At 46.9% G+C, this 12,976-nt stretch overlaps 1 protein-coding gene across 2 annotated transcripts in view; it reads right to left on the reverse strand.

Annotated features, from left to right (window-relative positions):
• Positions 1-12,808, reverse strand: part of LOC121547061 (MMS19 nucleotide excision repair protein homolog) — a 32,318-nt gene extending 19,510 nt beyond the window's left edge. For both annotated transcript variants that reach the window (XM_041858157.2, XM_041858156.2), the window contains exons 1-13: positions 12,705-12,808; positions 11,825-11,873; positions 11,615-11,715; positions 11,410-11,495; positions 11,190-11,264; positions 10,966-11,035; positions 10,687-10,815; positions 10,112-10,173; positions 8,085-8,171; positions 6,354-6,428; positions 6,172-6,249; positions 5,857-5,995; positions 277-431 (exon numbers count right to left, since the gene is read on the reverse strand). In XM_041858157.2, the coding sequence (XP_041714091.2) occupies positions 277-431; positions 5,857-5,995; positions 6,172-6,249; positions 6,354-6,428; positions 8,085-8,171; positions 10,112-10,173; positions 10,687-10,815; positions 10,966-11,035; positions 11,190-11,264; positions 11,410-11,495; positions 11,615-11,715; positions 11,825-11,873; positions 12,705-12,792 (1,194 nt within the window). In that variant the 5' untranslated portion in view covers positions 12,793-12,808. The remainder of the gene's footprint in view (positions 1-276; positions 432-5,856; positions 5,996-6,171; positions 6,250-6,353; positions 6,429-8,084; positions 8,172-10,111; positions 10,174-10,686; positions 10,816-10,965; positions 11,036-11,189; positions 11,265-11,409; positions 11,496-11,614; positions 11,716-11,824; positions 11,874-12,704) is intronic.
• Positions 12,809-12,976: the final 168 nt, after the last annotated feature.

A 12,976-nucleotide genomic window follows, 5' to 3' on the forward strand; every position in this document is an offset into this window, starting at 1 on the left:
GACAGATATGAAAGATTTCACTGACATTATACACCTATAGGAACCAAGATACTTATAACAGGTTGCCTACATGTCCTGTGGCAATACTGGGTGAACAAAAGGCCATAACTTACAATGCAATAACACTGTGATTGTGACTATGCAGGAAGCCAGCAATACACACAGTAATGAAGCTGCCATGCGGAAACTAACCAAATCATTACCAACAGTCAAGAATGTGAGACGAGCGCCAACATTGACGATAATGGAACGTCCTCGCTGGATGGTGTGACTCACCTGTGTGCGGCTGTTGTATTGCTCTATGAGGGACGGCATGACGGCGGCTGCAACTCTGTGGCTCGCCCTGTAGGAAGCGGTAGAGGTGGCCTGCAGCAGCTTCGCACTGGGCCACACCAGCTTCAGGTCCGGCTCACACAGGTGATGCAGACAGTCTATAAAAACATTGGGTCGGGTTGGCACATTGGCGATGGTGTCTGTATATATATTGTGATGTCACGAGAGGCTGTGTCCTGGAGGGACGTTACATCCCCCTGAGGTGGCTGCAAACCCAGACAGCTATGGCTCCATCTGCTGGTATGGGCGGGAACTCCACCCCTCTATGGCCAATCTTCCCACGCAGCTGAAACAAATGAGGAGCTGATGAGCTGAAGGTTTGGGAAGGGAAGAGAGACAGTCTCCAACCTGGGCTCTCTGGAGGACAAGAGTGCTGCACGTCCACTTCCATGAGGAATATAAGGATTTGGAGATACTTACCTTTGGGAAATACTCACCTTTGGATATATGCACCTGTGGAAATACGTGTGGGACATTTGGAAGGACGTTTTTGCTGGGTTGGCCACTAGCTGCAACGTGGAATACAGTAAGACTGGGGAAAAGTTATTTGAGCGAGGGAGAGTTATGATTTTGGATGTGGAAGAGACATCCCTGAACTGTTAACCCTTAAAGAGCCACCAGAGAACAGAATTGTGTTATACTTTCGTTAGTTTCCCAAGACCTTTAATAAAATCCTTGTTTTGGTTGAACCTGGTCTCCTTGCACTACTTGAGCAATCCCGCTGAAAGCTGTGTAGCCTCTCGTGACATCACAGATGGTGGAGAATACGGGCACGCTCAAGCGTTAATAGTGCATGTCAGAGGAGGATACCGAAGGTTTGATCACCCAGTTTTCAAGTTGGCCGTAGGCTCCCCGCCCGACTGAAATGGAGGACATATTGAAAGCCCTTGTTGCTGGCCAGCAAGCCCAGATGCAAGCAAACGTGGCTCTCTTGGAGGAGCAAAAGAAAGCCAACCTTCTGAAGGCAGAGGAATTGCAGTTGCAGAGACAGAGGGTGGTCCAAAATACCCCGCCCAATAAAGGCAAGTGACTTTATATCTAAGATGGGAGCTACCGATGACATTGAGGCATACCTGCATGCATTTGAGGCCACGGCCACTAGGGAAGCCTGGCCCAAGCAACAGTGGGTTGGTCTGTTAGCCCCCTTCCCTAACCGGGGAAGCGCTGAATGCTGTCCGGGACCTGGGCCCTGACCAGGTTACTGACTATGATGCCCTGAAGTCTGAGATCCTCAGCAGATATGGACTCACAAAATTTGGTATGGCCCAGCGCTTTCACAGTTGGACCTTCCAACCAGACCAACCTCCTCGGGCGCAGATGCATGAACTTGTCCGAATCGCAAGGAAATGGCTGGATCCGCAGAGGAATACAGCAGCGGCGGTGGTGGAGGCCGTTGTGGTGGATCGTTACCTACGCGCCCTGCCTTATGAGGCAAAACGGTTCATCAGTCAACAGGCCTTGACCACGGCTGATCTGACCGTGGAAGCTGTGGAAAAGTACCAGGCCACAGCGGAGATGCTGAATGCTTCCCGAAAAGACCCCAGGAGTGCGGCCCCACCACAAATGGGAAGGACCCGTCCAAAGGACCCCAAGGTCTCGAACCCAGCCACGTCAGGACTTATCCCGGCTCCAGGGGAGCCAGAAACCAGGCCGGGTCCAAGAAGAGTACACCAGGAGGGGAAACTTCGACAGTGTTACCGGTGTGGGGAGATGGGACATATCTCCTGGCAGTGTGGGAAACCAGCCGATGAACCTATGCCCACTGCGGAGTCCTCCAGCTCAGCACCCACACACCGTTTTGCCTCGCTCTTGGGAGTCATAGATGGCGGCCCAGATCGACCCCCCACCTGCCCGGTAACTGTGAATCACCATGATGTGGAGGCCTTACTGGATTCTGGTAGCCGGGCCACCCTGGTGCGTAAGGATTTGGTGGGCCCAACGTGTCTGACCCCGGGAAAGTCCTCCCAGTTTCCTGTGTCCATGGGGACACCAGAGAATACCCCATTACTGAACTTACAATGACCAGCACACGGGGAACCATACACACGACGGCGGGGTGGTTGATTCCCTCCCCGTCCCTGTCCTAATTGGACGAGACTGCCCAGCCTTTTACCCACTCTGGAGAGAGTCTCAGGAGAGGATAACCCGAGTACCTCGGAAACGGAGAGGCAAGACTCATCCTGGGAAGGCTCCGGTGCAATCCTCCGAGTTACTCACTCCCCGCCCGGGCTCTGATAGGGATGGCAGGTGCCCAGACCGACACAGAGACGGAGCTACAGAATCTGGACAAAGAACTGTCTGGTCTGAAGGGGACCGCTGAGAGGTATCGTTTGTTAAAGCAACAGTTAGACATGAAGACAGAAGAGTTAGATATCCTCCAGGCTAAACTCCAACAGAGCTCCTTCCTAAGCAACAGGAGGAGCTGGAGAGGCTGCGCAGGACCATCGAGGAGTGTGAGGAGACCCTGCGCAGTAGTAAAGAGGTCCAGAAGAAGGCAGAGGAGAAGTACAAGGTGTTGAGAACAAGATGAAGAATGCGGAGGCAGAGAGAGAGAAGGAACTGAAAGCTGCTCAACAGAAGCTAAACTCTGCTAAAACCAAGGCTGATGCGTTCAGTAAGAAACTCAAGGAGAGACAACAGGAGGCTGAGTCCCTGGTCCTAGAGTTGGAGGAGTTGAAGAGAGAGCAGTCTGGCAAGCACCACGGCAATGCGGACGCCCTCTCCCGGCGTGATGCCTTCTTCGCTGCCTTTACCCGACGAGGACGTCGGTCCCGAGGAGGGGGATGTGTGATGTCACGAGAGGCTGTGTCCTGGAGGGACGTTACATCCCCCTGAGGTGGCTGCAAACCCAGACAGCTATGGCTCCATCTGCTGGTATGGGGCGGAACTCCACCCCTCTATGGCCAATCTTCCCACGCAGCTGAAACAAATGAGGAGCTGATGAGCTGAAGGTTTGGGAAGGGAAGAGAGACAGTCTCCAACCTGGGCTCTCTGGAGGACAAGAGTGCTGCACGTCCACTTCCATGAGGAATATAAGGATTTGGAGATACTTACCTTTGGGAAATACTCACCTTTGGATATATGCACCTGTGGAAATACGTGTGGGACATTTGGAAGGCGTTTTGCTGGGTTGGCCACTAGCTGCAACGTGGAATACAGTAAGACTGGGGAAAAGTTATTTGAGCGAGGGAGAGGTTATGATTTTGGATGTGGAAGAGACATCCCTGAACTGTTAACCCTTAAAGAGCCACCAGAGAACAGAATTGTGTTATACTTTCGTTAGTTTCCCAAGACCTTTAATAAAATCCTTGTTTTGGTTGAACCTGGTCTCCTTGCACTACTTGAGCAATCCCGCTGAAAGCTGTGTAGCCTCTCGTGACATCACAATATATATATATATATATATATATGTATATGTATGTCAGGACACTGTACTGGATTATATAAAGTGTGTATACCTAAATCTATATGGGTGTAAATAATGCACAGGGTGGTGAGTCGAGTGCAGACAGCTAGCAATGATCCAGTGATTGAAATGCTATCGCTCACCACACCTGTAGCCAAGCTGCCTCTGTGAAGGACTCTCTCTCTCTCAAAAGTTTGGACACACCTACTCATTCAAGGTTTTTCTTAATTTTTTCTATATTTTAGAATAATAGTGAAGACATCAAAACTATGAAATAACACATATGGAATCATGTAGTAACCAAAAAAGTGTTAAACAAACCAAAATATATTTTAGCCACCCTTTGCCTTGATGACAGCTTTGCACACTCTTGGCATTCTCTCAACCAGTAAAAATAAAGAAAAACCCTTGAATGAGTAGGTGTGTCCAAACTGTTGACTGGTACTGTATATATATATATACACATACACACACACACATACATACAGTTGAAGTCGGAAGTTTACATACACCTTAGTCAAATACATTTAAACTCAGTTTTCCACAATTCCTGACATTTAATCCTACTAACAATTCCCTGTCTTAGGTCAGTTAGGATCACCACTTTATTTTAAGAATGTGAAATGTCAGAATAATAGTAGAGAGAATGATTTATTTCAGCTTTTATTTCTTTCATCACATTCCCAGTGGGTCAGAATTTTTGTTTAACTTGGGTCAAACGTTTCGGGTAGCATCCCACAAGCTTCCCACAATAAGTTGAGTGAATTTTGGCCCATTCCTCCTGACAGAGCTGGTGTACCTGAGTCAGGTTTGTAGGCCTCCTTGCTTGCACACGCTTTTTCAGTTCTGCCCACAAATTTTCTATAGGATTGAGGTCAGGGCTTTGTGATGGCCACAATACCTTGACTTTGTTGTCCTTAAGCCATTTTGCCACAACTTTGGAAGTATGCTTGGGGTCATTGTCCATTTGGAAGACCCATTTGCAACCAACATTTAACTTCCTGACTGATGTCTTGAGATGTTGCTTCAATATATCCACACAATTTTCCTTCCTCATGATGAAGTGCGCCAGTCCCTCCTGCAGCAAAGCAACCCCACAGCATGATGCTGCCACCCCCGTGCTTCACGGTTGTTCTTCGGCTTGCAAGCCACCCCCTTTTTCTTTTTCTCTCTATTTTTGTTTTGTTTCATCAGACCAGAGGACATTTCTCCAAAACGTATGATCTTTGTCCCCATGTGCAGTTGCAAACCGTAGTCTGGCTTTTTTATGGCGGTTTTGGAGCAGCGGCTTGTTCCTTGCTGAGCGGCCTTTCAGGTTATGTCAATATAGGACTCATTTTACTGTGGATATATATACTTTTGTACCCGTTTCCTCCAGCATCTTCACAAGGTCCTTTGCGGTTGTTCTGGGATTGATTTGCACTATTCGCACCAAAGTACGTTCATCTCTAGGAGCCAGAACGCGTCTCCTTCCTGAGCAGTATGATGGCTGCGTGGTCCCATGGTGTTTATACTTGCGTACTATTGTTTGTACAGATGAACGTGGTACCTTCAGGCGTTTGGAAATTGCTCCCAAGGATGAACCAGACTTGTGGAGGTCAAAAAAAAATGTCTGCGGTCTTGGCTGATTTCTTTTGATTTTCCCATGATGTCAAGCAAAGAGGCACTGAGTTTGAAGGTAGGCCTTGAAATACATCCACAGGTACACATCCAATTGACTCAAATGATGTCAATTAGCCTATCAGAAGCTTCTAAAGCCATGACATCATTTTCTGGAATTTTCCAAGCTGTTTAAAGGCACAGTCAACTTAGTGTATGTAAACTTCTGACCCACTGGAATTGTGATACAGTGAATTATAAGTGAAATAATCTGTCTGTAAACAATTGTTGGAAAAATTACTTGTGTCATGCACAAAGTAGATGTCCTAACCGACTTGCCAAAACTATAGTTTGTTAACAAGAAATTTGTGGAGTGGTTGAAAAACAAGTTTTAATGACTCCAACCTAAGTGTATGTAAACTTCCGTCTTCAACTGTACATACACACTACACAATAACAATACAAACACCTTCACCATTAGCCTCTTGTGCCCAGAACCAGATAGTTTGAGGTGGTACCTTTGAGGACAAGGTCCAGGAAGACATTGAGGTAGTCTTCAGAGTCAGAGGTGAGGATGGAGCGGGAAAGACAGGCTGTCAGGGCACCGACGGCGGCTAGGCCAGCGGACTCCACCCGCTCACTAGCGGTCTGAAACACCTGCACAGGGACGGAGAGAGTAAGGGAGGGAGGGAGGGAGGTCGTCAATCAAACTCTCCATTCAGATTATCTATTATCAAAGATTCCTCACTTAGCATTATCACAGCTCAACATTTAGGACACTTTTACAAACCATACTAATATGTTGCTGACACCCAAGCTGCATTGAAACGTACCTCTCTGCGCAGTGAGGCCCAAAGGCCTGGTAGGAATTCGGCTAGCTCTTTATGTTCATACACAGAAGCACAGGCAGTCTGCAACATAGGGAGGAAACACAGGCCATTAAGACATGGATGCCATTTACTGTACACGTAAACCATAAAGATGATCTTAGGTGAGTCTACCAACGAGGACTTACCAGGGTCTGCAGGGAGTCCACCTTGGCACTCTGAACATCTGAGTCCAGTTTCTCAATTATCAGTGGCAGCAGGAACTGTTGAAGCGAGACAATCCACAAATCATAACCTGCATTGATACTAAGCTCAAGGCCCTGGGTAGCGGTTTTAGGCTGGGTTCTGTATAAGCACTTTGTGACATCTGCTGAAGTAAAAAAGGCTTTATAAATAAATGTGATTGATTGATGAACACCTCCCTCTGCAACTGTATCCTGGACTTCCTGACAGGCAGACCCCAGGTGGTGAGGGTAGGCAACAACACCTCCGCCACACTGACCCAATACACAGGATTCCCCCAGAAGTGCGTGCTCAGCCCCTCCTGTACACCCACGACTGAGTGGCCACGAACGACTCCAACACAATCATTAAGTCTGCCGATGACACAACGGCGGTGGGCCTGATCGGCGATGAGACAGCTTACAGGGAGGAGGTCAGTGACCTGGAAGTGTGGTGCCAGAACAACAACCTCTCCCTCAACGTCAGTAAAACCAAGGAGCTGATCGTGGATTACAGGAAACGGGGGGAGCACGTCCCTATTGTCATCGACGGGGACGCAGTGGAGGAGCAATAGCTTCAAGTTCCTCAGCGTGCACATCACAGAGGACCTGACATGGGCCAATCACAGTGCCTCTTCAACCTCAGGCGCCTTAAGAAATTTGGCATGGGCCCTCGGATCCTCAAGAAGTTCTACAGCTGCACAACCGAGAGCATCTTAACCGGCTGCATCACCGGTCAAGATGTGTCTGAGGAAGGCCCGAAAGATCGTCAAGTACTCCAGTCATCTGAGCCATGGACTGTTCACTCTGTCCCCATCTGGCAAGCGGTATCGGAGCATCGGGTCTCGGACCAATAGGCTCCAAGACAGCTTCTACCAAAAGGCCATCAGTTTGCTGAACAGCTAACCCTAGCTGTCTCCCTGCTCAGACCTGCACCGTAGAAACTATTTGCACCTTAGAGACTATCTGCACATTAAAGACTATTTGCACTGATTTGCACACATATGCAAACACCCATAAACACACACACACACACACACAAGCACCCAGAACTCAGACACACAGTGACAGTATCCACAGATGTTACTGTAAGCTTAATACAGGCTTTGCTATAGCTTACTTACTGATGATAATGCCATGTTACTGTGTGTAAGTATGAAAAAAATGTATGCACTCACTACTTGTAAGTCGCTCTGGATAAGAGCGTCTGCTAAATGACTAAAATGTAAATGTAATATACTATTTATCCTACTGCATAAGTCACCACCCACTTTATATTCGTAGAGTGTAAATACAGTCCATTGTTACTATGCATACTACCTCTTCTAATACTTGTCATTTTTTACATTAATATTTCATTGTTAATATTGATTAATGTACTGTCTTGTTGAGGGAGCTAGCACATAAGCATTTCGCTGCACCTTTTATACCTGCTGTAAACTGTGTATGGGAACAACAAAATTGGATTACAGATGCACCCACACACCCTAACTCTTTCACTTGTTCACTTTATCTCTCACAAACATACAACCATACACAAAGACCATCTCTGATGTCCTCTAACGTCCTAAAAGGCTATGCATTGTGTAGTCTTGTTTGCCAGACATGGTGGATGTGGGAGGAGACTATGCATTGTGTATTGTTCTCTTGTCTACCCCTACTGTATGTGTAGTGTGCAGTACAGTATGTCTCCCCCACCTCTGCAAAGCGTGGTGTTCCAGTGAGCACGGCCCTCAGGGCCAGTACCAGCTCCTCCTGGGTGATGCCATGGGGGTCATTGGGTGGCTGGGTGGGGGACACACACAGAGACAGTCATGGAGTTAGATGGCGGTCAACCCATAGAAATAGAATGAAATGTTTTCATTCAATGAACAAACGTCCAAGTCATCGAATGACCCTCCCTACTGCTGTAAATGCTCATCAAATTAATGTTAATCAAAAACGGTTCTAGTACACTGCTCATAAAAATAAAGGGAACACTTAAACAACACATCCTAGATCTGAATGAATGAAATAATCTTATGAAATACTTTTTTCTTTACATAGTTGAATGTGCTGACAACAAAATCACACAAAAATTATCAATGGAAATCAAATGTATCAACCCCATGGAGGTCTGGATTTGGAGTCACCCTCAAAATTAAAGTGGAAAACCACACTACAGGCTGATCCAACTTTGATGTAATGTCCTTAAAACAAGTCAAAATGAGGCTCAGTAGTGTGTGTGGCCTCCACGTGCCTGCATGACCTCCCTACAACGCCTAGGCATGCTCCTGATGAGGTGGCGGATGGTCTCCTGAGGGATCTCCTCCCAGACCTGGACTAAAGCATCCGCCAACTCCTGGACAGTCTGTGGTGCAACGTGGCGTTGGTGGATGGAGCGAGCCATGATGTCCCAGATGTGCTCAATTGGATTCAGGTCTGGGGAACGGGCGGGCCAGTCCATAGCATCAATGCCTTCCTCTTGCAGGAACTGCTGACACACTCCAGCCACATGAGGTCTAGCATTGTCTTGCATTAGGAGGAACCCAGGGCCAACCGCACCAGCATATGGTCTCACAAGGGCTCTGAGGATCTCATCTCGGTAACTAATGGCAGTCAGGCTACCTCTGGCGAGCACATGGAGGGCTGTGCGGCCCCCCAAAGAAATACCACCCCACACCATGACTGACCCACCGCCAAACCGGTCATGCTGGAGGATGTTGCAGGCAGCAGAACGTTCTCCACGGCGTCTCCAGACTCTGTCACGTGCTCAGTGTGAACCTGCTTTCATCTGTGAAGAGCACAGGGCGCCAGTGGCGAATTTGCCAATCTTGGTGTTCTCTGGCAAATGCCAAACGTCCTGCACGGTGTTGGGCTGTAAGCACAACCCCCACCTGTGGACGTTGGGCCCTCATACCACCCTCATGGAGTCCGTTTCTGACCGTTTGAGCAGACACATGCACATTTGTGGCCTGCTGGAGGTCATTTTGCAGGGCTCTGGCAGTGCTCCTCCTGCTCCTCCTTGCACAAAGGCGGAGGTAGCGGTCCTGCTGCTGGGTTGTTGCCCTCCTACGGCCTTCTCCATGTCTCCTGATGTACTGGCCTGTCTCCTGGTAGCGCCTCCATGCTCTGGACACTACGCTGACAGACACAGCAAACCTTCTTGCCACAGCTCGCATTGATGTGCCATCCTGGATGAGCTGCACTACCTGAGCCACTTGTGTGGGTTGTAGACTCCGTCTCATGCTACCACTAGAGTGAAAGCACCGCCAGCATTCAAAAGTGACCAAAACATCAGCCAGGAAGCATAGGAACTGAGAAGTGGTCTGTGGTCACCACCTGCAAAACCAGTCCTTTATTGGGGGTGTCTTGCGAATTGCCTATAATTTCCACCTGTTGTCTATTCCATTTGCACAACAGCATGTGAAATGTATTGTCAATCAGTGTTGCTTCCTAAGTGGACAGTTTGATTTCACAGAAGTGTGATTGACTTGGAGTTACATTGTGTTGTTTAAGTGTATATTCCAAATGGTCTCAATGTCCATCAACATGAATCACATAAAACAGTACACAAGCTGTCTGTCAGTATTTTAACTCTGGGGTTAACCATTTCCTACTATCCTCTGCCAGATGCTAGTCAGTGTCACATGGCTCAGGTATCAGAGCACACAGGACATAGTCTCACATCAGCATTGTCTGCTGGCTGGTGTAAGTCCACCGCAGCAGCGCAAACAAACACTTACAGGGCTGAAGTCTATAGGGAAATAGCATGATGTCACTTCAAACAGCTCCTCTGTGAATTTACCTGAAATAAAACACAGACAGGATAATACTGACAGGATTGAGGAATCATTAAATAATACATGTTAAGATAAAATATACTTAAAGGTCATGATAATAATGCATGTATTAAATCTCAACCCAACTACTGGTCTACATAAAACGGGGCTTAAACCGGTCCTCTGGACTAGCAGTGTGTGTGTGTGTGTGTGTGTGTGTGTGTGTAGGGCTCCAGACTATCTTTCCCTGCTGGCGGCACTGGCCTAACTAACATTTTCAGTTGGTGGCACCAGCCCATGATTTGGTTGCACCAAAATGTTGTCACGCAATAGAGAAAAATGAGCAATCATCATATGAAATAATTCACAGTGCTTCCAGTTGGATGTGTTACAAGTTCACGCAATGCCCAGCAAACCTGGGCAACAATGAAAAACAAGATGACAACATGTACAACTAAAAAGGTACATAAAACACATTTCAAAAGTTTGGAATAACAACAGCTGCACAACAATGTGCGAGCGCACGCGTGTGTTCTCACCAAGATCATAGCCTTCATGGAGGATTTTCCTAGCAATATGGAAGGCCTGGAGAAGGTTGCGTGGGTCCCTCTCCCCATCCACTGACTGGACAAACCCAAAGACAAAGTCTGCACCCAGGCCCTTCAGCTCTGTGGGATAGGAAAAGTAGTCAATCAATGTAACAACATTCCAATAAGTAACATACAGAATATTTATTTCAAAGCTGTATCACTCTCGACAAGGATCTCTATGACCTGAGGATTTCTCCATTATAGCTACCACTCTACCTCGGCTCTTACCTGACTCTCTGGATTCCATAAGCTGGACGAGGATGCTGTAAACACATGACCGCTCCGCCAGCATCAGGGACTGTAGTGACACAGACAAAGAAAGCAGATAAACAGGGTCAGGGTGTTGCAGTGGCAGTATGAGAAACATATGGGCTTATTAACCCCTTAATAACTTCTGTATGCTCATTATTTAGGAGAATTTACACTTGACAGGGCAGGTTGGGTGTGCTCACCTGCACATGGACGTCCTGGAATAGTGATTTCAGAATGGACACTGCAGACCCAGGCGGCAACACTGAGCATTTGGTCTGAGAGGATATTTCAAGATGTTGGTCAGGGATAGGCAAGATAACACATCTATCTCTCAGTTCACTTTTGATGGGACAAAATTCACATTTCTCTAATATTCTTGTGAAATGTAACATGACAGAGGTTACTAAGCTTGAGACTTACCAGCGCTTTCAGCCCCTGTATGACATGTGGTGTGATGACATAGTGGTCCTTCAGTCTGTTCTCATAAAACACTATAAGGACTTCCACTTAGGACAAAACAAAAAGGAGAAGATAATAAATGACCTATTGACAGGACATATAGCACCCACTAAGCAAATGCCAAAGATGGGTTATGATGCCAAAGAGGTGTTATAGTGTTGACTACCTTCTCTCTCTGTAAGGTCTCCGTGGCACTCCTGTAGGACACTGGAGAGGAGCTGGACACCACGGGCTCTGGTCTGGGGTTGGGAGCTGGTCAGATGCAAACTTCACAGAGACAGGATGGTCAGCTTGTTAGTGGAGGCTAGAACTGCATGACATTGAAGTTGATGACATTGATAGTGACTTGGACAATAATGATGATTGTATACATTACCCCAAGGCTTCAACCAACTGCAGTATAGTAAACTGTCCAGCCTTGAGTTCTAATGCAAAGAAAATGAAGGGCATTTCACTGTACTTGTGCATGTGACATTAAAACGTGAAAGTGCATTTATTTAACAAGAGGAAATGACAAGTGGTCAGTAGGATATATCATGCAGACACTTTAGGGGTATGGAAAGTAGGTCCAGAGTCTAATGTGTTGTGAAAGAAACTTGTTTAGAGCTGCACTAGGGTCGGAGAGAATTCCTGTGTATATTAAGATACAACGGAGCCTGTGTGAGATATGGCTCGGAAGATGTACCTCAATACAGGGATGAAAAATGTACTGTACTCCGAATTGTCCCATTATCCCAAATATTACACCGAGAAGATTGAACTCCTGTTTGTTTTTTTAGCAGTCGTTCAATCTATTGTGTGTAAAAGTTGGGATAATGGGACAATTCGGAGTACAATGCATTTTTCATCCCTGGATTGAGGTACATTTTCCGAGCCTTATTGCGCTGGATCCGCTGTCTTAATATAGAAAGAAATTCTGTCCGACCCTAGTGCAGCTGTAGCAAGCTGGTCAGATCTGCTGAATAGCTAACACCATGCAGGTCATGGCCAAGAACAGCGGTCAATACATTCCCTTGAATTAAGAGACATTGATTGCCACGTTGAATAAATTGAAAGCTACAGGTACACCATATTTTTTGTCGGTGATTTCTATAGCGTGCGGTTGAACACAGGATGTAGCTTAGAGTTGTGATAGCTTGCTGCTAGCTAGCATCCTTGCCAGACATCAGTCACGCGCGATTTATGTATCATTCTTTGATTTTTATCTCAAAAACCGTATCCGAGAGAAAGGTGGCTGGAATACGTTTGGCAGCTACCTGTTGCGGTGTCTACAGCCTTGCGGTCCTGTTGTCCCAAAACGAATTCTTCTACCAAGCCCACTAGCAAGGCACTATCCGCAGCCATCGTGAACAGCCTTGGTTCAAACTGAAGTGAGCATGCGTGGAAAGTTCTTGCGGTTACCCTGAGAGCAGGGTCACAAAAAACGTTATATCATATGATTTTGAACCCCATGCATAAAGGTGCAATTCCATTTTTGCAGTGTAATACAGCTGTAGCTAGATATTTTACTAACCAAATAATACATAAT

This window comes from Coregonus clupeaformis, chromosome 31, assembly GCF_020615455.1.
Source record: "Coregonus clupeaformis isolate EN_2021a chromosome 31, ASM2061545v1, whole genome shotgun sequence".
NCBI classification, from domain to species: domain Eukaryota; kingdom Metazoa; phylum Chordata; class Actinopteri; order Salmoniformes; family Salmonidae; genus Coregonus; species Coregonus clupeaformis.